Source organism: Perca fluviatilis, chromosome 13 (genome assembly GCF_010015445.1).
Source record: "Perca fluviatilis chromosome 13, GENO_Pfluv_1.0, whole genome shotgun sequence".
Classification (NCBI taxonomy): Eukaryota; Metazoa; Chordata; class Actinopteri; order Perciformes; family Percidae; genus Perca; species Perca fluviatilis.
Window position 1 is genome coordinate 21,175,421 of NC_053124.1, and position 23,671 is coordinate 21,199,091.

General features: G+C 37.8%; 1 protein-coding gene across 7 annotated transcripts in view; it reads left to right on the top strand.

Annotated features, from left to right (window-relative positions):
- The window catches only part of LOC120571132 (myocyte-specific enhancer factor 2D-like), a 34,043-nt gene that overhangs the window by 5,475 nt on the left and 4,897 nt on the right, over positions 1-23,671 (top strand). Inside the window, exons 2-13 of one of the 7 annotated variants that reach the window (XM_039819837.1) lie at positions 2,042-2,441; positions 4,772-4,794; positions 7,382-7,585; positions 8,094-8,231; positions 9,116-9,332; positions 12,295-12,351; positions 13,071-13,252; positions 16,237-16,266; positions 18,950-19,079; positions 19,280-19,502; positions 22,041-22,109; positions 23,170-23,220. In XM_039819837.1, the coding sequence (XP_039675771.1) occupies positions 7,412-7,585; positions 8,094-8,231; positions 9,116-9,332; positions 12,295-12,351; positions 13,071-13,252; positions 16,237-16,266; positions 18,950-19,079; positions 19,280-19,502; positions 22,041-22,109; positions 23,170-23,220 (1,271 nt within the window). In that variant the 5' untranslated portion in view covers positions 2,042-2,441; positions 4,772-4,794; positions 7,382-7,411. Of the gene's footprint in view, positions 1-2,041; positions 2,442-4,771; positions 4,795-7,381; positions 7,586-8,093; positions 8,232-9,115; positions 9,333-12,294; positions 12,352-13,070; positions 13,253-16,236; positions 16,267-18,949; positions 19,080-19,279; positions 19,503-20,171; positions 20,511-22,040; positions 22,110-23,169; positions 23,221-23,671 lie in introns of those variants that run through there. The other 6 variants (XM_039819834.1, XM_039819836.1, XM_039819835.1 and 3 more) reach the window with 6 other exon arrangements.

A 23,671-nucleotide genomic window follows, 5' to 3' on the forward strand; every position in this document is an offset into this window, starting at 1 on the left:
AGAAGAAAATGCTTAAAATCTGGTGATGCACTTATTTGCCGATATCATGTAACTATCTGTATACTTAACTACGTAAATAGAAGTCGTAGTAATAATTTGTATGGGTAACATGAGGCTAGGGATTGTTCTGGTGCCAGAATGAATAGTAATAGGGAAAACACAGAATTTAATGCTGACGTAGAAAAATAAACTGAATTACCTCACAGCCAACACCTGACCTGATTAATAAGGTCAGTATTGGTGCCGATACCAATCGAATTGCTGTAACCCTTGTGAAAACTAGTTGGCAAGCAGACCGTAAAGTGAAAATGGATTACTTAAAGTAAATATGATTGATACAATGGGCTAAAGTTGCATATGCTACTGTTGACGTAATACATGGCACTGATAAATGACACTGAGATTTAAACTTCAAAATATGATAGGTTTTATTACAATTTCTGCCTAATTCTCAAGCTAAATTCTCTGAAGTTTTGTAATGTGGTTTGCGGAGGCCCCATGTGCACTCCTCTGGCGTTTTTCAAATTTTCTATCTGGCCTAGGAGAGCATGGACATGGATGGTCAAGACTGGAGTGAAAACCTAACACAATTGCCACAGGGCTAAGTCTCTGTGTAGGAAGAAGAATGGGTTTTTAGGGAAGCTCATGTTTTTAGAAAATGTGAACTTCTTGTTTTGTTTCCAGTTTTCACTACAGAAAGTGAGACTGGAAAAATGTAGCTTTGGGATCCATTTGCAGTCACTGTCAAATTTTCACCTCCAGAGGTGTGGTTGCCTTGTCAAACCAGTTCATATTCCTCTTGATTAAGGATATTACACACACACCAAAAAAAAGCCCAAGGTGGTATAAGAAATCTTCATATTTGAGAAGCTGAAACCATGGTCATGTTTGGCATTTGTGCTTGAAAAATGACTGAAATGATTATCAATTATCAAAATGGCTACCAATTAATTTTCTGTCAATCTTCTAATTAATTGCCAATTAATTGACCATTCCTTTCAGCTCCAGGGAACACTTGATTTATGCACCAGAGCAGCCACCCTAAATGCAAAGCTTCAGCATCACACCTGACCAGGTTTAATTAACTGTTGAAGCTAAAATTGTGATTATATTATTAACTGTGCAGCGCTACTGTACACTTAAATCATTATGATCCATATCATGAAGATTAAGTGACTAATTTGTAAATCGAGCTGTAACAATTCAACATTTTGTGGTACAATTAATTGTCTCAGAAATAATTTAGATTAATTTGTCTCTTTCAGTCATATTTAAAAATATTTATTTATTACTTTTTTAAACAAATTAAATGTTTGAATGACTTCCAGCATATATCTTTTATATCACGGTTATGTGACCCAGGTATTGTAATAACATAAATACACAGCCTATGAAGTAAACAATGCCTTTTTATTATCATAAAACATTTTTTCTGTATCCCCCCCTTGTCATTTTTGTTGCTATGAACGTATATAGGGTCAAGTGCCAACAACTAACAATTGAAATAATAAAAATATATAGTCTGACCAATATTCACTTATATAATTACAATTTCAGGATGTCAGGTTGACACGACTAAGCATAAGAAAAACTGTTGTCACTGCTGTAGTATATTCTAAATATTTGTTATCTATGCCACCATTAAAATTCTCCTGACTATCACTATGAAGGCTGAATGACAACGTCTCGAAGCCTGAGATCAAATCAGAAATCAGTTACATTAAGAGTGCTGTAAAGGTTGGAATTAACCAAATCCTTATGCCAGTGTATTTCATCTGTTATTTTGGTACAAAGTGTTGGCTAGATAGATGCCTTAATGTGTGTCTGTGACCCCCCTGCTGTAATAATCAGAAAGCATTGTTTCCGTTGTTCTCAAGTAAATTTTGATAGATTACGTTTTCCTTTTATTTCTCACATGACCTAATGATTTATTCATTTTTAAATGCATGATCCTCATCAACTAATATCATTGATTTTATTTCTTTCATGTCTCGTTTTGATATTTATATGTATATTTGAGTAACCTTTCTGTCTCTTGCAGGAGAGGACCGCCGCCCTCCTCACCACAGCAGCTGCAGGGAAGTTTGTCCCTTTCGTCCTTGTTGTACAAACAATGAACTGAGGACCCCAGCGCCTCAACATCACATATCTCCGCAGCACCCAGTATTCACCCTTGCCGTCCCGTCAGTAAAAAGAGTCGACAGCGTTGCCTCACCACACCTGGGCAAAAGAAATGTGTGTGTGCGTGTATCCTCGGATGCATGACTGTGTCTAAATGTTTTTGGGCTAAAGTAAGCGGTAGTAGACTGCACTTCCTCTTTCACCCTCTGAGAGTCTCTTCTCCACTTGACTGACTACGAAATTCGTCTCCACAATTGCAAAGCATCATGGGTAGGAAAAAGATTCAGATCCAACGGATCACTGATGAAAGGAACAAGCAGGTAAATCTCAACTTAGTTTGAAACATCGGTGTCTTTTTTTCTTTTTTTTTTTTTTGTGGCTTGTTATTATGGATGAGGGCTGCGACCAAAAAGTGTTTTGATAATTGATTATTCGGATCATTAGGCCTACTCCTAATCAAGTTAGCACCTTTTGTATAGGGCATTTATTTTTAGGGCTTTGAATCTCCATCCTTTTTTGGTACCTTCTAAAATATGTAGCACAGAGTATAGAAAACTTAAAACTACCACAAATTGGTATTAAATGTCTCATCAGATTTATAATCTTGTCTATTTATTCTTTAGCTTATGATTGGAATTTTCAAATTTTAGACTGTATTCTGTTTAGATGCAGCAATAATCTCTATTGCGTTTTTGTTTTGTAAAATACTAGTTAATGTGTTCTTAATATGGCCAAACTTAATTTAATTGATTGAATCAGAGTACGGTGCCACAGGACTCTGTTATTTAGAAATTGAGTGATCAGTTAAAAATCCAGCTGTCTTAGATATTTAAAAAAAAAAAATTATACTGTTGTACATTACAGTTCATCATGACATTTCCGTCATTTTATTTTGAGTGCTTTTAAAACTAAAAAGTAGTATTTTCCAGGCAGTAATGTGTAAAAATTGATTTTGAATACATATAATAGTGCGCCCTGAGATTAAAAGAAACTGAGCATCAACATTTTAATATCATGAGTAGTATGATGTAAACTGAGTGATTGTGAGGTTTAGGGCTGAAACGATTCCTTGAGTAACTCAAATAATTTGATTACTAAAAATCCTCGATGCAAAATGATTTGCCTCGAAGCTTCGTTTAATTGATGTTACTAACGTTGTATCGCTCATGGTGTTTCCGCACAGAGGATTATTACTGTTGCACACCGGGCTGACGCTGCTGGCGACACATGCCATGAAGACTGATTATAAAATGAAGAAAGAGTGTAAGGGGCTAAGAAACGAGGCAGGCTGGAGAAAACGACAAAGTGTTCAAAGTTTGGAATAAGTTCAGACGTAATTAAAATGAAAACTCTGTACAGTGTGTCTACTGCAAAATCGAACTTGCTTACCACAATAATAGCACGACGTCAATGCTTTAGCATCTCAACAGGAAACATAAAGTCTAACTTAATCATCCATTCCACGAAGCGGACCCGACAACAGTAAATCGCAGAGTTGTATGGACGATGAAACTACACCAAACGCAACAACTACCAAAATCAAAGACGAGAAAATACGTAGTGGTTTGATCAATTTGATCTAAAGAGCCAAAAAAACAGCTAATCGTTGAGCGCACCATTTTCTCTCACTCTCTCTCTTCACGGAGAAACAGCTGATCAACGATCTACTAGCATAAGTGAACCAGAGCTGTGTGACATTGTAATCAAATACATAAATGAAAATAGGTTGAGTATAACTAATATTTAGATATAGGCCTATATACAGATCAGTCTCAGGTTGAAACTTGTAGTTCTGAAAGTTAAGTTGCACAACTTAAGGTAATGTTTAGGTATGTTTAATGTATGCCTTAGTTTGAGGTTGTTATTGCATTTCAGAAAATGTTTTCTTTAAAAACAATGTAATATGGCACTTAAACACAGATTTATTGTCATTCTGAAGCTGCTCTATTGTTGATTTGGCTTTATGCTTGTCCCATTGTCCCATTCAAATGTACACATTTGCTGCAGTGAAAGGTCTATAATACTCTGCAACATGCTGTCCTCAACAATTTGCCCTTTTTCAGTACCATTTATTTTGTTTCCTTTCTCCTCATTGCATGAGGCGGCCACCCCGCTTCACAGTAGGGGAGGTGTTGTGTGAGTGATGAGATGACTTTCAGTTCTGCCACACAAAGTACTTTGGTATCACTGCTAAAAAGTTCAGTTTTGGTTTTATCGCACCAAAGAATATTTTGCATAATGCTCTCAGTCCACATGTTTTTTTCTGTCTTTCAATATCCAAGCACATTGCCATGTGTCATGTCTTTTTCTTTCTATTTGCCTGTCTGTCATGCAGCCCAGATCTGTAAAATGCTGCATTGTTTGTTGTTCTTTTAGATCCACAATCACAGCAGCACCTTCAGAATGGCTCTTGGTTTCCTAGCCAACGTTTTTTTATTTATTTGTATTCTTAGTTTGGTCTGATGAGTCTTAAATGTTAATTTAGTATTTTTAGGGGGTTTTGTGTCTTTCAGTAAATTACTGATACATTCATCAGTTAAATTGTTGCAACGTACGATATTAAGAATAATTTGTATGCAGCATAATTAAGTTAAAGGTGTCACTGAAAAATGGTTACATTTAAAATATGTCAATCTGTGTTTATGTTAAGGTACATGGCAAAGAATTACAAAGGTAAGTCAGTTTTGAATTCAGGTTATAACTGTCCACCTCACTATTGACTAGCTGGTTAATGGAAAACCAGTCCAGTCCTCTTGGCTTTTGACCTCTACTGTGGCACTGAAAATAAACCCATTCCCATTCATCATTAACAAATGTTTTATTGTGCCACAATGTAAATCTCTGGTTGGACCAAATAGTGTTCTGTATGTATAGTAGGTCAGAATACAGAAGTACGGACTGCATCTAGTGGTGATGGCAAAAAGAGGGAATTCAAAAATTCATGAGTTGCATGTTGTGAGTTTTGGACTATTCTTAGCTGATATCAGCTGTTTGGAACACACACACACACACACACACACACACACACACACACACACACACACACACACACACACACAATCACCATTTAAGCATTGGGTATACTCGAGCGTGACCCCATGCTCTTGCCACCGTAGCTGTCGCGAGCATTTAAGTGCAGATACCCGACCCGAGCCCAACGGGACCCGACAGACCGGGCCGGATTCAGACAGGTATTTAGAAATGATGTTCAGGTCGGGCTCGGTCACATCAGCGCGATAAGGCAACGAAGCAATCAGGAAAGGTTAACGCATTGAACATTTTAAATTTAACAGCTTATTAACGTGCGCTTGTTGCCCCGTGTGCGCTGATGTGCTCATCTGTTGACCTTTCTGAATGCCTTCCTACAGTTGCTTAATAAAAGCGGGCTTTCCACACAAACGTACATGTGTCATTAGTATGAGGAAAAAAAATGAGATTTTAACTGTCGGGCTCGGACATAAATGTCTTAATGCCTGTCAGGCTCTGGTCGGGTTCGGTTACTGCTCTGTCGGACGCGGACAGAAAAATTCGGCCCAATCAGCACTCTAACGAGCATGCAAGGAGACGTTTATGCTCAACGCATTGTTCGTTGCAGTATTCTCCAAAACACTAGAGGGCGTACAGACACTCTCCACTTTAAACACCGATGTACCGCGAAACATTACAATGATCTGCTCTAATCCTTAACGTAACTGTTGTTTATCTCCAAATCGAAATGACTGTCTGCCTGTAACACTTAAGAACACTTTCCATGAAGCTGTTTTTTAGCTTTGACCACATATGTAAGGCTGTTTGACTCCCTGTGGTCTGTACATGAAGAATCACACAGATGTTTGTACAGACAAACCTGCTGTTCCCAGCCGACTGTGTTGAACTGAAAGCGCAGTGGGTGCTTGGTTACAAAAATTCAGAGGTGTGCGACCATGCGCCGCGACCGCTTGCAGAGCCTTTGCGCTGGAAACGACTTCATTTTATGGAACCTCGCGCCCAGAACACTAGCTTAAATACAAAAATTAAGATGAAATAATAACCATAATATTCAATACTATAAAATAAAAAAATAGACAGCTGTAAACAAAATAAACATTTATATGTCATAATAAATATGACAAAACAATAGGTAAGGAAGCTTTATTTGTATAGGACACTTCAGCAACAAGGCAATTCAGGGTGCTTAACATAAAACGATTACATAAAGAAAGTCAGCCTATTACTTAAAGAAAGTCAGCATCAAACCGAAAAGTCTTCTTGAAGCACATACAATATGCCTCTCCACAGTACATGGCTTCTTAGGAGCCCTCCAGAAAACGTAAATACTTTACCCATTTTCTAGTGTAGACATTCAATCTTACAAACTGTTTGTATGACATTTTTTCAAATGCTGCTAAAGGCACCTCTTCATTCCTCCATCCTCTTAGAAGAATCTGTCTGGCTATCCTTAAACTAGTTTAGAACCATAAGTTTCTTATGTGCTTATCTATCCCGCTTAGGCTCAAACAATCTCCTTAGGCTGATTGGAACCTGCAATGAGACATATGTTATCATGTATTGTATGTATTTTTGTTATCAAAATTGTAATATATTAGTCCAATTATTTTGTTTTAAGTAGTTTTACACAATTCGAGAGTCGAGGCTAAAAATAAAATCAACAAATTTCAAAATTCAGAGCATTTACTTTCAATTTATAAAACTGGTTGTACTAGTATTACATTGAATAATGTCCTGTCAAAGGTGGAAAAGAAATCTTAAAACAGTTACAGGTTAAGCTATTTCATTGTTGTGCTAATAGTTGGGAGTCATAAAAGGTCCACAAAAACAAGGATGCTTAATTTATTATTAATGCAGAAACCTGACTCTACTGTGTTTCAGTGATTGTTCTGACAGCAAAAAATACTATTTGTTGAATTTGTTACCCAGTGTGTCTGCAAGTAATGTGACTGTATATACTTTCTTCATTGTCAGGAACCTACAAGATTATTCACATGTCATCAACTTCTTCTCCTGAACTGTGAATTTCAATTTGACTTGCAATTTTAGACTTTGTGAAGATCACAGAATACCTATTATTAATAAGATTTATCTCAATAGCAAAGTGTTGAAAGACAGGAAAATAGAGAAACTCGGATAATTTATACACAGAAAAGGTCAAGTTGTATACCTGAATTTGTTTGTAGTTTTTAATGAAGGGTATGTAGTCACATACCTATTTTATTTTTTATTTTTTCTCTGCCTCGTTTCCCCCTTTACAACTTTCTCTCAGGTGACATTCACAAAGCGAAAGTTTGGCTTGATGAAGAAAGCCTACGAGCTGAGTGTATTGTGTGACTGCGAGATCGCTCTGATCATCTTCAACCATGCGAACAAGCTGTTCCAGTATGCCAGTACTGACATGGACAAGGTCTTGCTCAAATACACAGAGTACAACGAGCCTCACGAGAGCCGAACCAATGCAGACATTATTGAGGTAAATTCCTCACAACAGCAGCGTTTGTGTACTAGCTAAGATTTACAGTTCAGTTGCTGAAGTTTTAGGTCATCTAAAACATTCCTGTGTTGCAACATTTATTATTTTGTCTTTACCTTTTAAAACAGAGATAAAATGCCAACTATTATTTATGGGTGTCAGTTAAGGTGCCACCTTGTAGCCTTTATATAGAAACAAACCCAAGAGTCAACATGTGCTTGGTAGCACATACAGGTGTTTTCCACGTAATGTGGAAAAATTGTGACCACCTTTTTGTACAAGAGATATCAGGATGCAAATAAGTAGTTACCATTTAGCTGAGTTTTGGCTTACCCTAAGGTGGTGTGGTGATGTGGCAGAAACAGCATTTAAACATTTAGATAAGTATCGGATCTGAGTTGGTGTTGTAAATATAGGATCTGGTTTGGCGCAATAAAAACTTTACCAGTGTTTAAGCAACTAAACTGACTGATTTTACACTACTCTCACGTTTTAATTATTTTCATAGACTTTGAGAAAGAAAGGCTTCAATGGTTGTGATAGTCCAGAGCCAGATGGTGAAGACTCCATCGACCAAAGTCCCCTTAATGATGACAAATACCGTAAGACCACAGAGGACCTGGATGTTCTCTTCAAACGCTACGGAGTAAGTCATATAATATACTGTAAATACTTTGTTCTGCTTCTCTCTTGACTGTAGACTACAAACATTTGTCTGTTATCATTCAGTGTTTGGCTTGAGTGCCTACAGGAAACAGCTACTGGGGTGAAGTTCGTCTAACTAATTGTTTCACACTTTTTTCACTTGGTATTTTGCAGAAGACCAGAAACTTTGATTCATCATATGAGACCACAGATGTGTGAACAGTTTTCTTTTGACCAATGTCATATCTTGCCATAGTTGTTAAAGCAAGTTAAGGAGACTACATTATGTTTTAAAGTCATTCCATCTTGGCTAATATGCTTGACACACCAGAGCGTTTTGTTTCAACCTCAACATTTCCCATTTAGGCTGCACAGTTTCTTAGTTCTTCCTGGCCCTATGTGTACAGCTTTTGTTTAAAGACCTGAAAAGTCCACTAAACCCTTACTTTTACTATATGCTGATGATACTCGCCTGTATTTCTCACTTAAATCAAACTGCCCCAGTGGCATTAAATTATTGCTGCACTTTATCTTAAGAACCAACTTCAACTTAATGTTGGGAACGAGAAGATCCTTAATATTTACTTTTATCTAAACACATTTGGAGAAATAAAGTAATCGGGATGTGGTGATCAAACATGTACATGCTTAACTGTCCATTTTGTTGATCTAGGATGGTAAAATAAATTCTGAAGTTTGTGTTGCTAACCTGTAGTTGGAGCCACCAGACACATTGTGTTGAATATTAGCTTTTAAAGACTCTTAGCTTACCAAAGATACTGTAGATATTTGTTCAAATGTGCTGTCTAAAAAAAGTGAATGGAGCGGTGAGAAGTTGTCCTACGATGAAGACTAAATGTGAAATTCTTTCATCCCGCTTTGCAGCAGTCGACAGCTCCACCCCAGACGTTTTCCATGCCAGTCACAGTCCAGGCGTCTAATCAAAGCACACTGCAGTTCAGTAACCCTGGCAACGCACTGGTAACTACCTCCTATGTAACATCATCATCGCTCACGGATACCCACCTCCTGTCACCACAGCAACCGGCTCTTCAGAGAAATACGCTGTCTCCTGGGTTGCCACAGCGACCAGCCAGCGCAGGTGAGCGAGTGATACTCTTCCTAGTGTGGCAAGACTAAAGTCGTCCATAGACTTATAAATACCAGCAGAAACGGACTGTAAACCATCAAACAGCCTCTTCCTTTTGCTAAGAGATATTTCTGACATTAAGAAAAACAAGGAATACTCCTAAAGTAGTAATTTTGGCTATAGCCTCGAATTAAGTTATTTTCTACTTCTACACTTTCTACTCCCCTTCATGTTTACCTCCTCAAGGATAATATTGTAATGTTGTAGCTCTTGTTTTTACTTATTATTTCACAGACCTGCAGTGGATATTGTGTGTAGTTCCTTATTATTACATGTCAAGAGCTGATTAGTTCCTCAGAGAGTGGTGCACATTCCTCTGCACTGGACTATTCTGCAGTGGTGACATTTACTTCACTCCTCCTCCAACTTAGAATTCTTTTTTGACCTTTAAATTATTAGTTCCTAGATGTATCAACCAACTATTAAGCATTGAAGAACTGTAGTTAATAAGTGTGGCTTGTAATTACATATTACCTTTACACTTGTCATTTCTAGCAGACCCGTCGCTAGACCTCAGTCTTAAGGGGGGCACATGAAATACATGGGGGGGCACAATTATTATTGGCGTACAGTACGTATATGTATAATAATCATATACTCTTGTTATACTATTCGCACGTAATCATCACGTTAAACATAACCAACAGCAATATGACCAGGTAGCCTATATAGCCTACAACACATTACATAGAAGAAATGTTATGAATATCCATAAAACACGTGACTATACAACATATTAGATGTAACACCAGAAGCATCTCTCAAACATTGCATTTTAAAGCAGTCAACAGAAGGATATGCATTGCTATGCATGTGCCATGAGACACGCACGCACGCACACACACACACACACACACACACACACACACACACACACACACACACACACACACACACACACACACACACACACACACACACACACACACACACACACACACACAGACTTCGAACCTACCGGTACTTTGAGTGGAGGCAGCCTGTCCCTCTCCAGTCCCTCCTGTCATTTGAAGCTGCATGCTTATTTAAGCCCTTGTCTGTAAATCTTAAACCCCTTAATGAAGAAGGTCGCGTCCGATGATACAGATGTGAATTTCTTGCAGGCATAACAAAATGCGGAGTCCTTTTCCACCGAGTAGCCTACGCAAGCCAGTCCCTGTTCAAATACCAGCTACAGCTACGTTTTTTTTCTTAACCAAACATTTTGACTGGATATTTCCTCAACACAACCTGTTTGGGTTTGTCCGTCACACCCCCTGATTCAACAGTTAGTTGTGGCCCAAATGCTGCCCCAGTCGCAGTTGCACTTGACCTGCAGGTCCTGCCAGGCCCAGGGTCGGGCTCCACGGAGCTACTAGCATCAGGCTCAGACTGTCGTCCAGGGGCTCCTTCTCCAACGACAACATCAGGAGGCGTCGGTGCCGTATCCAATTTGGCAGAGGAGAATGTTGGTGGGCTTTTCAACCACTTACGGATATCCATGACGAACTGAAGCGGATAAGCCGCGAAAACTCATCCAGCTTTTAAAAATGTGCGGTAACTGTTGAGCAGCTACACTGACGTAGGCTGCACGCGCCACCGTAGCCTAACTTTCTTTTTAGTAAGGCCGTGATAGGCTGTTGCAGTGTACGATTTTCCCATCAATCAAACAAAAATCACACCATTGTTTATTTATATTTATAATGTTTTAATGATAAAGAATGCAACATTAATGCAACACAAAATTAGCAACTATGATAATATAAAATTAAAGTAATTTTTTTAAGAGATCTGTGCCTCAAGTGGGGGGGCACAAGCATTTTTGGGGGCGGGCCCGGCCCCCTATGGCCCGCCCATAGCGACGGGTATGATTTCTAGTATGTCATATCTGGATAAAATCCAAATGACATTTAAAGTGCCCATATTATGAAAAAAACACTTTTTCTGGGATTTGGGGTGTTATTTTGTGTCTCTGGTGCTTCCACACACATACAAACTTTGAAAAAAACCCATCCATGCTATTTTGAGTGAGATACGGTTTCTGAATGTGTCCTGCCTTCAGTCTCCTAGTGAGCTGTTCAAAATCGGCCCGGATTGTGACGTCACAATCCGGAACGAGCTGGCTAACCACAGCCGTTAGCTCGTAGCGTTAGCGTTAGCATGCTAACGCTAACGCTAGCATGCTTCATCGTTCTCAATAGCAAAGCACTGCTACAACACACACAAGTTCACCATAATCTCCAAAAGAACTACTTCCATGTACGCCTTGGTTTAGAAGAAGTCTCCCAGGCCCAGCTAATCCTGCCTTGTAACTGACCGAAGTTGGAGAAACAGGCTTTCTTTTACTGTCTCTAGAGTTAGCTAGCTGACATGATCTACATCTGAGCTACTGCGCATGTGTGAGTGCAATCAAAGATAGTACAGAAGAAGAAAAGAGGTCTCACTCTGTAGCTAAAACAGAAACCAGGTGAAAAGAAAGAGCTGTGCAGTACAACAAAAATATGGTGTTTTTTGAAAAGTAAACCATGTAAACCTATTCTGGTACAACCTTAAAATACAGTTATGAACCTGAAAATGAGCATAATATGGGCGCTTAAAGACACTTTCATTTACACTTATTCACATCTCTGAGTCTCCATTGGCCACATCACAATTCTGGTCTCAGTCCGTTTCGGTTTTCCTGGCTACATGCAAACCAGGGTCGTCCCTGAAAACTAATTGTTGACCTTGGAATAAGTTTTTGATTAAATTGTATATTAGTTTTTTCAGAGATGCAGCATGTGGTCTGACAGTACAAGTTTCAACACATTGTTGCTTCGTAATTTTTTAAATTTTTTTGTCAGAAGTAATAGAAGTTTGTACAATGTGAAAGCTTCTAGTGTTGTTTTGGTTCTTAATTCACATCCTTTTTACTCTTTTCATCCTTTTTCAATAGGAGCTCTTCTTGGAGGCGAGCTGAATAATTCAAATGGAGGATGCCCAAGTCCAGTCCGTGAGTACTGTACTACTATATATTTTCAGATTCTGAGTTTGGTTTATTGTTAACTTTTTAAACGCCAAGAGTTCCTCTGCTATCTGTTCTGTACTAGAGTATTTTGACCAAATCCTCTCCTCTCTGCACCATCTGTGACTGTGCCTTGAAGGGATCAGGGGATGCCACCAGTAACATGAACAGACATACATGGGATTCCCAGCAGCTTTAAAGAACACTATTTAACAATATGGCACGTTACTGTCCATTTATTTTAATCAGTTCTTTCTTTTGAATGTTTGCACAGGAAAATGTTTTCGTATGCTTAATTTTCATTTGATATTTAATATAAAAAATTAAACCCCTTTTTTTTATAGGTCTTTTGGCTCCCAAATCATATTTATTATTTGAGGAAATGTTGACATTTGAAAGAATATTCACATCATGTCCAATAATTACCAACACAAAAAAGATTATGAAATCATCTTTTTAGCTGTTTTTAGATTGGATTTTTACCCTGGATAAGGTGATGTTAGCTTTTACAAACAGCTTTATTCTGTTACCGTTGACATGTCTTTAAATTAGTGTCTCAGAATAGAATAACTTTTTGGGAAAGAAAGCTGTGGTGGATTATTTCATCACAATTTTGAGTGCACACAGTTTCCGTACCCCGCTGTCTGCATTCACCTGTTTGATATTCCTATTGATTTCTGTCCATTCGCACCTCTTTCTCCCCGCAGCTAATGGATACACCAGTGCCAGGGCCTCCCCAGGCCTCCTCACCGTTTCCAACGGCAACAGTCTAGGGAAAGTAGTTCCGGCCAAGTCTCCACCCCCACCTCCAAGCCCCCAGATGGTCAACAGCCGCAAGCCAGACCTCAGAGTCATCACCTCACAGGGCGGAAAGAGCCTCATGCAGATGGTGAGCTTAACCAAGCCGAACTTGTGCTGTCTGGGTCCTTTCAGTTAACATTTTGAACCTTTTTATACAGTGAAAAAATGGCACTTTATGCCTTTTGTTAACCTGCTTAGTTACATAATTATAAAAAGTAAGGATCTTATAGCAATTAGAAAACCAGACAGCTAATACCTGAAACCCTGATGATTTATTCAGGGACATGAGAGGATAAAAATTATTTTCATTTGATCTCAGAAAAGCATGCCTTCACTGGTCCAATGAAATGGAAAACTAACCTAAAACATAAACCGTCTGTTAGAGGCTGTTTGCCATTATTTTTGTGTTTTTAGTAAAGACCTGAGAGAAGAGATTTGTGCTCTCCACTCTATGTTCAACATCTCATTATTTATTCTGGCAAAGTTAGTAAAGTCTCGGATTAATCAGTCCACCCCACTGACCTACTCATAACCTTTTTAACTAAACATGCACCCACGTTAGCTTAAAGCTATAACTTATGGCTAAAACAAACGTGGTCCATTTAATAGCTGTTCTGGAGCTTTTGATTTTGTCACACAATCTTCCAAAGCAGTTTGCAGTCTACAAATTTCCATTTTTTTTTACCACACTTTAAACCTGCAATATTTCTATATTCACAATGAATCACAGGATTTCTTGTTTGTTAAACGGGTCAGACAGACCAACCGAGAATTATCTCCTGCAGTTCCTCTCAGCTCAATGGTTTTCTTTTACAGCTCACAACTTTACTGTTTTGATTGTCTAACCACTCTTGACATTATTTCAGCAAAAAGGCTCTGATAAACCACTGTACTCTACCTGCCAAGCACCAAACGGCAGACAGACACGATTAGTGACTAACAGGTGAACAAAGTGGAGCATTTAGCACCTGAAAAGCAAGATATTCCCCTCAGGAGTTGGGGCAGACCAAAACAGAGCTAAAAGGAAAACTGGGCTTACAATCATCAAGTGACCAGAGACGCAACTCCAAATGAATGCTAATGTTGCTCTGTGTCTGCTAGCTATATCAATCGGCATCTGTTTGATAACATGTTTACAAAATCAACTTTATAAAGTGAAAATATGTCAGTGTTGTGTGGCCAAAAGTTATTGCAGGTTTAAGGACCGGTTTAAGGACTGTACAAAACAGAAAACTGTTGTGGATGATCTTGTGATGTATACAAAAGCTGCAGAACAGCTGCTAAATGGATCTTGTGGTTAGATTATTTTTTCAACTTTTTCACATGTGCTGTCTCCTGGTGATTGGAGGGAGAGTGTTGGCACCTTCTGTGAATTCAGGTCCCACACATTCAGTGTATGGAGGATATATTTATTCATAATTCAAATTGAAAGTCCAAAGAGAAAATGAAGCATGATCAAATTAAAAATATTATTTTACTACGCTACTAGGAAAAATCATGCCATAATTTAATTTAAAAAGGAAACTGAAAAAGCAAAGTTGAAATGTAAAGTGATAATTTGAAAATGTAAGGTGCAATGCAAAAAGTCAAATTTAAAATGCAAAGCTTAAATATAAATGCTTAAACTGAATTTGGCAATTGCCCTTTGACATTTTAAGATTCACCTTTTTCCATTTGGACTTGACAGATGTCAACATCTGGCTGCAGCTTCGCTACCAGGCTGGCTTGGCCTCTTGTTTCACATTAGATGATAGAAACTGATGATATAGGCTAAACACAAACGACATTTCATGCAACAACAATGAAGTTTTCATGTAGTTACTGTAATTGGGCCTGTGTACTTTTTCGTTCATTTGATTTCCGATTTTGAAACGATATCCAAATTTGAAAAATGGGTCATTTTAAACCTTGTTAATATTGATGACAATGTGTTCAAACGATAAACGAGCCATATTTCAGGAAATAAGCTTGTCCATGATTCTATTGAGAGACTTCCAGCTGACAGCGGGGTCTGTGAGCATCACTGGCCACCCGGCGAGCAGGCGATCCCGGCCGCCACCAGCTGGCTGTCACGTCAGACTGGAGCTTCTCAAGCCCGACAACATCGGAGCACTTGTGCAATTGGCCATACATTTTTGTAAATCTGCCCATATTCAAACTCTACACAGTTGATTTCTCGCATAAAAAAGTCTCAGAAGTGAATTCAGTGGTGAAATAGCAGACAAAAATGGTAAAAAGTTTCCAGTTGTTGGCTGCTGCTACTACGGCAAACTCCGATCTCAATTGCTTTTTTACAATTTTCACAGACCCCGCTGTCAGCTGGAAGTCTATTTCCTGAAATATGGCTCCTTTTTCCGTTTGAACACATTGTCATCAACAAGGTTTAAAATGAGCCATTTTTCAAATTTGGATATTGTTTCAAAATCGGAAATCAAATGAACAAAAAAGTACATGGGCCCAATTACAGAAACTACATGAAAACTTCACTGTTGTTGCATGAAATGTTTGTGTTTAGTCTACATCATCAGCTCCCCCTGCTGTCCATAAGGTGCCTCTGCACCCCTTTTGTTTCAGACCCGCCCACCAGCCTTTGGGCCCACCTCCTCATTTACATATACTTTTGACATCTCTCAAGTCCAAATGGAAAAGCCAAATGTTAAATCCAAATGGAAAAGGTGAATCTTAAAATGTCAAGGGCAATTGCCAAATTCAGTTTAAGCATTTATATTTAAGCTTTGCATTTTAAATTTGACTTTTTGCATTGCACTTTACATTTTCAAATTATCATTTTGCATTTCAACTTTGTTTTTTCAGTTTCCTTCAATTATGGCATGATTTTTCCTAGTAGCGTAGTAAAATTATATTTTTAATTTGATCTTGCTTCGTTTTCTCTTTGGACTTTCAATTTTAATTATGAATAAATATATCCTCCATATTCAGTGTAACAATTAGTATACATTGATTTATTTCAGAGGTAATCTAAAAGTAGCCTGCCACTATTTTTGTTATTGCTCTATTTACTATTATTTACAAATATAGAGTTGTAACTCTCTCTGTTACCACCCTTTGCAGACAGAGGATGAGCTGGAATTGGTAAACGAGGTGATTTTCCCCACGTCATTCACTCTGTCTGCACATTATTAGCATGGTTAAATACTGTACAAGACTTTCTCATTGGTTTGGTCTTGCTCCACTGACATTTCTTGGGATAGTCTTCAGCTTGTGGTTCCCCCCCCTGACTGCATGTGGTTCAGGGCTCATGGTTGTGTTGTTAGGATCATGATCTTTGCAGTGATAATCAGACCCCCACAGTAATCAGTGCTCTAGCAGAATTGTCTTTGAGTAATAAGTCAGTTTTGAACCAGGCCCATTTACGTCATCATATGATACCATTTAGAGTAGAGCATGGGTGTCTCTTCACTTGGCATTGTGGTGCGAAGCGCCGCAGAGCATGTTCCCCCTTCACTGACACTCATGTTCACCATTTCATGTTTACAAACTAAATGGCATTACATTAAAGGCATTTCACTGAAATGTTTTTCCTCAGTCACATCTTTAGATGTAGCTCAAAAGCATCTGCAGCAAACACTTAACTTAAAGTGTTTAATGCTTCAGGATTGTGTGCCTCCCAATCTTTGGTTGTTTTTATTTTGAAATCAAATGTTACACATGTTATATTGATAATTGATCAAAAGTTTCACTTATTCTCAAGCAAATGTTTTTTCTCTGTCATGTATGAGAATAAAATATGACTAAAACATAAATAAATAATAATAATAATAATAATAATAATAATAATTAATAATAATAATATACTTAAATAGTTGGGGTTTTTGACTATTGGTCAATATGTCACCATAATAGGTCACCTTCACCTCTGGGAAATTATAGAGGGCATTTTTCATTATTTTCTGACATTATATGGACAACGTAATTACATACGATAAACACACATTAGTTATTATGAAATGAATATAAACATTTAAAAAAATAGGTTATTATACAAAATGTACGTATAACTTACTGATTGAGAATGCTTGTTATCCTGTAAAACCTCATTTCATTTTAAGCTTAATTTACTCGGAGAGATGGATGATGGCTGCTGCCTTGTGCTGCTGGTGCGGATTGTCACACCCCTTTTACAATTCCACTCAAAGTTGACAGGCAAGAATCTCATTTTCTAGAGGATAGTGATTCATTTTCATCACTTTCACCCTGCCGCCCCTCCTCACTTCTTCAGTAAGGCAGTTAATTGAATCGGGCCCCTCTTCTGGTCTATCTCCTCTCTCTCTGTAAATTCATCCAATGTTTCCTCCCAGGATTATCTGCATTCACAAGGTCTCACAATTCAGAAGAGTAATTTCAGGCCAGAATTATAGCATCTTTGGCTTTTTGTATGCAGGACCTTTTTTCCCTTACAAAGGACCTCCGTTTGATTTTATCAGTGTTATAATTCAGCTGAACCAGACTCCAGAGTGTTGTGCTGCTTCAGAGATTTGTGTCTTTTTGTGCAGGTACATGATAATAAAACCTCATGGTAGCAGTTTCACAGATTTAGCAGCATGTCTGTTGCACCTGTGTTTGAGAAACACTAGATATTTTGTGTTCCAAGTGACTGACATAATGTACAAACACTGAGCAAGCAGCAGCTTTGTTCCCTGTTCTCTAAAAAAGTGACATCCACTGGAGAAACATGAGATGAGCTGTACATTGAGTTAAAAGTCAAACAGGATCTGGGTCACAATGGTTGAAGATAACTTCCAGTGCCTGATTTAATCTGCATGGACGACTCAACAGTTATAATTTATAAAACACAACTTGTACTATTTGTACAGTATAGTAGATAGTATTAGAGCTGAAATTGTTAGTCAATGAATCGATAGGTCATTCTTCAAAAAAGGTATCTGAAGAAACAATTATAATAAATTAAATATTCACTGCTTTTAGCTTTTTAAATGTGAATATTTGTTGGTTTTCTTGTTCTTCTGTGATACTAAACTGAATACCTAAAAGTTATGGACTGCTGGTTAGACAAAACAAGGAATTTGATTAAGTCAGTTTAGACTTTGGGATCTTGTTTTTTACTATTTTCCAACGTTTTATAGATCAAGCAATTAATTGATGAAGAAAATAATTGTTGGTTGCAGCCCTAAATAGTACTGTATTATATAGTTGTATATATGATGAGAAACTTACACATTTCTTGAGAAATGATTCTAAACTGTACAGAATAATTAAAAATGATTTGTTTGAATATAGATACATAAGTAGTGAATATGACACTTTCTCAATATAACTCATCAAGTTAATTGGGCTTTAATGACTTAATTTAAAGTCTTGTTAAAAATAAAACCCATGGTGGGCCCTGGTTGCCTATAAACTGCAATATCCCTGGTTAATGTCGCTCACCCTCCTGTGTTTCCCGTCATCTCTCACTGTTGCTACCTTATAAAAGCATGATTTGCTCAAAACAAATCCTTAAAAAAAACGACCTGATACATAATTATATATGTGGTTGGATAAATTGCCTTTAATGTAATACTTCTGTTTATGGCACACACAAAACAATGAAACTGTTTTTGATGCATGATATCAAGAACATCCTAATAGTAAATCCACTCGACTTTGAGATTTACTTGACTCGGTACATCATAATGAATTCAGCCATACACACATTTCCATTTCCAGCATGTCAGAATTTACATCAAAATAAGTCTTTTAGCTTGAAGCCACATGTGAAAATTGTTTGCGCTGTGAATAACATGTTGGTGTCCTCTCCTGGCAGAACGCCCAGCGGCTGGCAGCAGGAACCCAGGTGGCACAAAGCCTGACCACACCGGTGGTCTCTGTGGCCACGCCGAGCCTCCTGGCACAGGGGCTGCCCTTCTCCGCCATGCCCACTGCGTACAACACAGGTGAACTGAACACATGGGAGTGAGAATATCCTTTTAGTTGAGGGAGAAAGCTCAGGTGGCTGTAAGAAAGTCCTAGATATATTTTTATTAGAGTCAAAATACATTTAAAAACCAACAGAATTAAAAATGTATCCCAGTAAATTAAATTTAGAAAATGTGAGCTTTACGTTTTGACTTTTGTATCCTTTGTCCTCTTTCAGAGTACCAGCTGACCAGTGCAGACATCACTGCTTTACACGCTCTGGCGTCACCTGGCGGCTTGTTGCCAACCAGTGTGTCCACATGGCAACAACAGCAGGCTGTTTCCCAGCAGCAGCAACAGCAGGCGCAGCAGCAGCAACAACAACAGCAACAGCAACAACAACAACAACAGCAGCAGCAGCACCAACAACAACTTAGTCTTGCATCGCTTAGCAACTTGGTGTAAGTCTTTTCCTAATTTTTCTAATAATTCTTTTAAATCTGGTTTCCTAATAGCTCCTCCGTCACTCACATCCAGTGTCAGGGATGATGATGATGATGATGATGGCGACGGCTGACATATTTGTGGTGTAAACGCTCCATGTACGGACAACCTTCTTAACACTGAAATACTTTACTGCTGACGTTCCCAGTCAGTTTGCATGATATCCATACCATGATGTTTATATGCAAGCAATTCACATTCCTTTTAGTGAATTGATCTCTCACCCACATCTCACCATCTCAGCCTCTTCATAACATCAATCTGAATACCTGGTATTCAGTGTTTCTGGAGTTGATGCACTTCAGCAGTATGAAACAATTTCACAGTCTCAAAGATCCTTTATTAATAATATGAGTAACATTTGTAACTGCAGAATTGATTGCTTATTATAATCTCAACATCTTTTATTATTGGCAGTGGTGGTTAGAAACACGTTACATTTACTCTATTACATGTACTTGAGTAATGTTTTAAATAAGTTGTACTTCCAAGTTGTTTTGCAGAATACTTTTTACAGTAGTACATTTGCAATAAAATATATGTACTTCTACTCCATTACATTGGGCAACACACTTCTTGCTACTTTTTACTGATACATTTAGTTATAAATATTTTTTTATATTCAGCACAACAGCAATTATCCGACAGCGAGCGATAAGAAAGCCTACAAGCCAATCATAGCACCACAGATGGAAGGGAGGTGTGGCCTGACCCCTTCCACGCCCCCTTTAATTGACTACAGTTCAAGATCATGGTAGAAGATGAAACACCTTTGTCTCCTTCAGGAGAGGCACATGCACATCCCTGTCCCAACATCCAGATCCTGTTTGCCTTTCTACAGTCATACTGTATTATGCGCTGCCTACTTTGGACATCTAAATCTACAAGAATTCCACATTGAATCTGAAAAAATGTGTGATCTGTTTAAACGTGATACATTGATGTAATAAATTGCATCTAATAAAGTCACTCACTACTTGAGTAGTTTTTTACAATATACGTTTTTACTCTTACTCAAGTAGTTTAAGTAATTTTACTCCAGTGCCTTTTTTGTTTACGCTACCCGCCATTGATTATTTGCTTACCCATAATGATTTTGAACCTAGAAACCCAAAAGTGGTACACTGTTTATTTGATCTATAAAACAATAGTAAATTATGTATTAACCATTAATTAAGCCATTACGTACTTTCCTATTTACATTAAACTTGTAACATTAAGCTAGAACTGGCTGATATAATCGCATATCAATATTTAAATGTACACATAAATCAGCCCATTTTACCTATCGTTCATTTAAAGCTCCTTGACTAATTAAACTCTGATTTATTTTCCAGTATATTTACATTTACTAAACAAAAGACAAATAGTTTGAATTAAAGAACGTGCACTTAATTTTTTTTTTTATTTTTATTTTTTTTTTACCTCGGTTTATTACAAAAATGAAAGGAAATCATTTATGTAAACCTTTCCACTAAACCTCTGCACTGCTGCATTAGGTTGCGGGTTAATTATTGGTTTAGGTTAAGTGTTCTTATGTTATTGTATAAGTGTGCCCTCTACTGGCAGCCACACCCCCTTCAGTGGCTAAAATGTGATTTACGGAACAGCTCACAAAAACACATAGCAGGGAGGTATATCTCCTAGCCCTAATACAAACCATGTTATACACAACTGGTGCATAGTCATTATTTACAGTATATACAATGAGGTTCAGGGTTTAGAAAGTGATACATAGCTAAATGTTTGTGTAGATGTAAAGTTTAAGAGCTACTGGATTTCCTGCATTTTAGTTACATACTTTGTAAGTTCAGGTAATTAAGGGTCCCGGGTATAAATTGGGGGCCTTGCTGGCAAACTTCTATCAAAGTTGATTCAACAAATAACCTTTTTAAATTACAGTCTGTGTAACATTAAGTTAAGTAACCTTTAAAGTAATGAGTTTGGAGACAAAACATTAAACAGAGTCACAGTGTCTTGATATGTATGGATCCGCATGTTTGGGAGAAACGCGTAGACACTTGTTACTGTCCCAGTCAGGAGCCTTTCTATAAACACAACTTTGTTCAGTCCTTCAAAGACCTTCGTGGTGACATTTAGTCTCAAATTAAGGATTAAAAATAAACTTTTCTTTAAAGAAGGAAAAGATTCTGCCAGTGGTGTACAATAATTTTGCTTGAATTTAATGTAATTTGCTCTGTGGATAATGAGACACAATGAAAAATCACAAGTATCAAGTGATTTGAGGAAACTTTATTTAAGTTGAGATTTTTGGGAACACTCTTGGCAGATGTTTTTCACTTTTTTCTTCTTTTATATAAGATTGTATGTCAAGATGTAATGAAGAGGACTATGAAGCCTTTGTATTAGTTAAAAAATGATAGCAGTTGCAGTGTGACGAGAGCTGCGTGAGCTGAAAGCTGCAGGGTTCGAGTTGTGTCTTTGGTAGCATGAACACCAGATTCTTGAAGTGTGTTCTCTCCTCTTGTCCACAGCATGTGGGGCCTGGACAAACAGAGCAGTGAGCTGTCTAGCCAGGTGTCCAGTCTGGCTGCCAATCTGAGGTGAACAGCCACTACTAGTGTGTGCGTGTGTGAAATGTAATGACCTTGTCTGTAGCAGGGTTTGTAATCCACTTTGAAAACAAAACGCATACAGTAAATGTCTGACCATATACATACAGGAGAATTTACATTTCAAGAAATATTTCATTTTTATTAAATTTAAGTTGTAATATAGCTTGTGATGGTAAGTAATTCCATGAAGTTCTAAGGTAGTTTACCTTAAAATATATGTGATACAACGGCTATTAGCTAAGCATATTAACTGGTAATTAAATTAATATTTTAGGTTCTGAGCACCTTAATAAAGTAACTTTGGTCTATAGAAACTGTACATCCATCAATCACTACAACGATGTATTTTAAAGCAGCACAAATAAAAAAAATTTTTTTCTGGAACACCCACATATATGGTGGCCTCTAAGGACCAAATGCATGCAAAGGTGAAAGCCCAACTCAAAATCATAAAATGCTAAAATGCAAAAAGTCCAATCCAAATTTACAAACCATGCAAATATCAACCTATCAAAGCTTCAATATTTTTGCTGTAATTTCCCTCCTCTGTGTTCCTTCTCTTGCTGCACATTTCTGTTGTTTTAGTATTTGCAGCCTTTGAGGCACAGTTAACTTTATAAAAAAATATCCTTAATTTACCATGAAAAGTATCTTACTGAAGAAAAAAAAAAACTGTTAAACAAGTTAATGTTTTTGCATTCACTCTTGTATGCATTTTTGTCCTTAAGAGCCACCGTACAAAATCTGTCCAACGTTCATAACATGTCACTTTGCTAATTAACACATTTATTCTTTTGTAAATGCTCCATTTACTGTGTTTGTAGATCAGAAAACATGATCAGATTATCATGTCTGGATTTTTATGTGTGCAGGAACAAAAAATGTAGCAGGTTAGGGTTTTTGTGTTTCTGATACTAAGACATTATTAACATTATTGCTGTTGAAGAAACTTTGCTTGCAATAATGTTTCACACTTTTCTCCACACATGCCTTCTAATCCACCTCTTTCCCTTGGTTTGGGCTCCAAATTTTTGTTTTCTCCCCACAGTGTTGGCTCTCCGTCCAACCTGCTCTTGGGTAGAGATGAGTGGTTGGGCCGGTACTGTATCACACTTCCTTTTTCCTGTGTGTCTGTGTGCTTTTGGCTGGCTCCCCCTAAGCATGTCTGGTGCTGCCTGCAGTCAAACAGGAAATAAGACAAAGTTCCGGCTTCCACCATGTTCTCTAACCCAATATAATTTTCTGTTTATCATCTGTAGTTTCTTCACATCATAGCTGACTCACTGCGAACCACCCTGTCACGCGAATCATTTCATGCTTCCTGGGCTGTTGTGTTGATCTTTTGGGAGCAGTGGGGAGGGGTACTTCTGCTTTGAAGGCTCAGAATTGATTGGATTATTGAATAATCAAGTGTGGCTTTTCCCTGTTGGTGCTGTGCCTTGTAATTTGGGTTTTTGTCTTTACGTGACCTTCCAGTTTCTCATACGCCTTTTTATTAAGTAGCTAATCATTTGTATGTCTTTTTTTTTTTTTTTTTCTTCTCGCCTTTC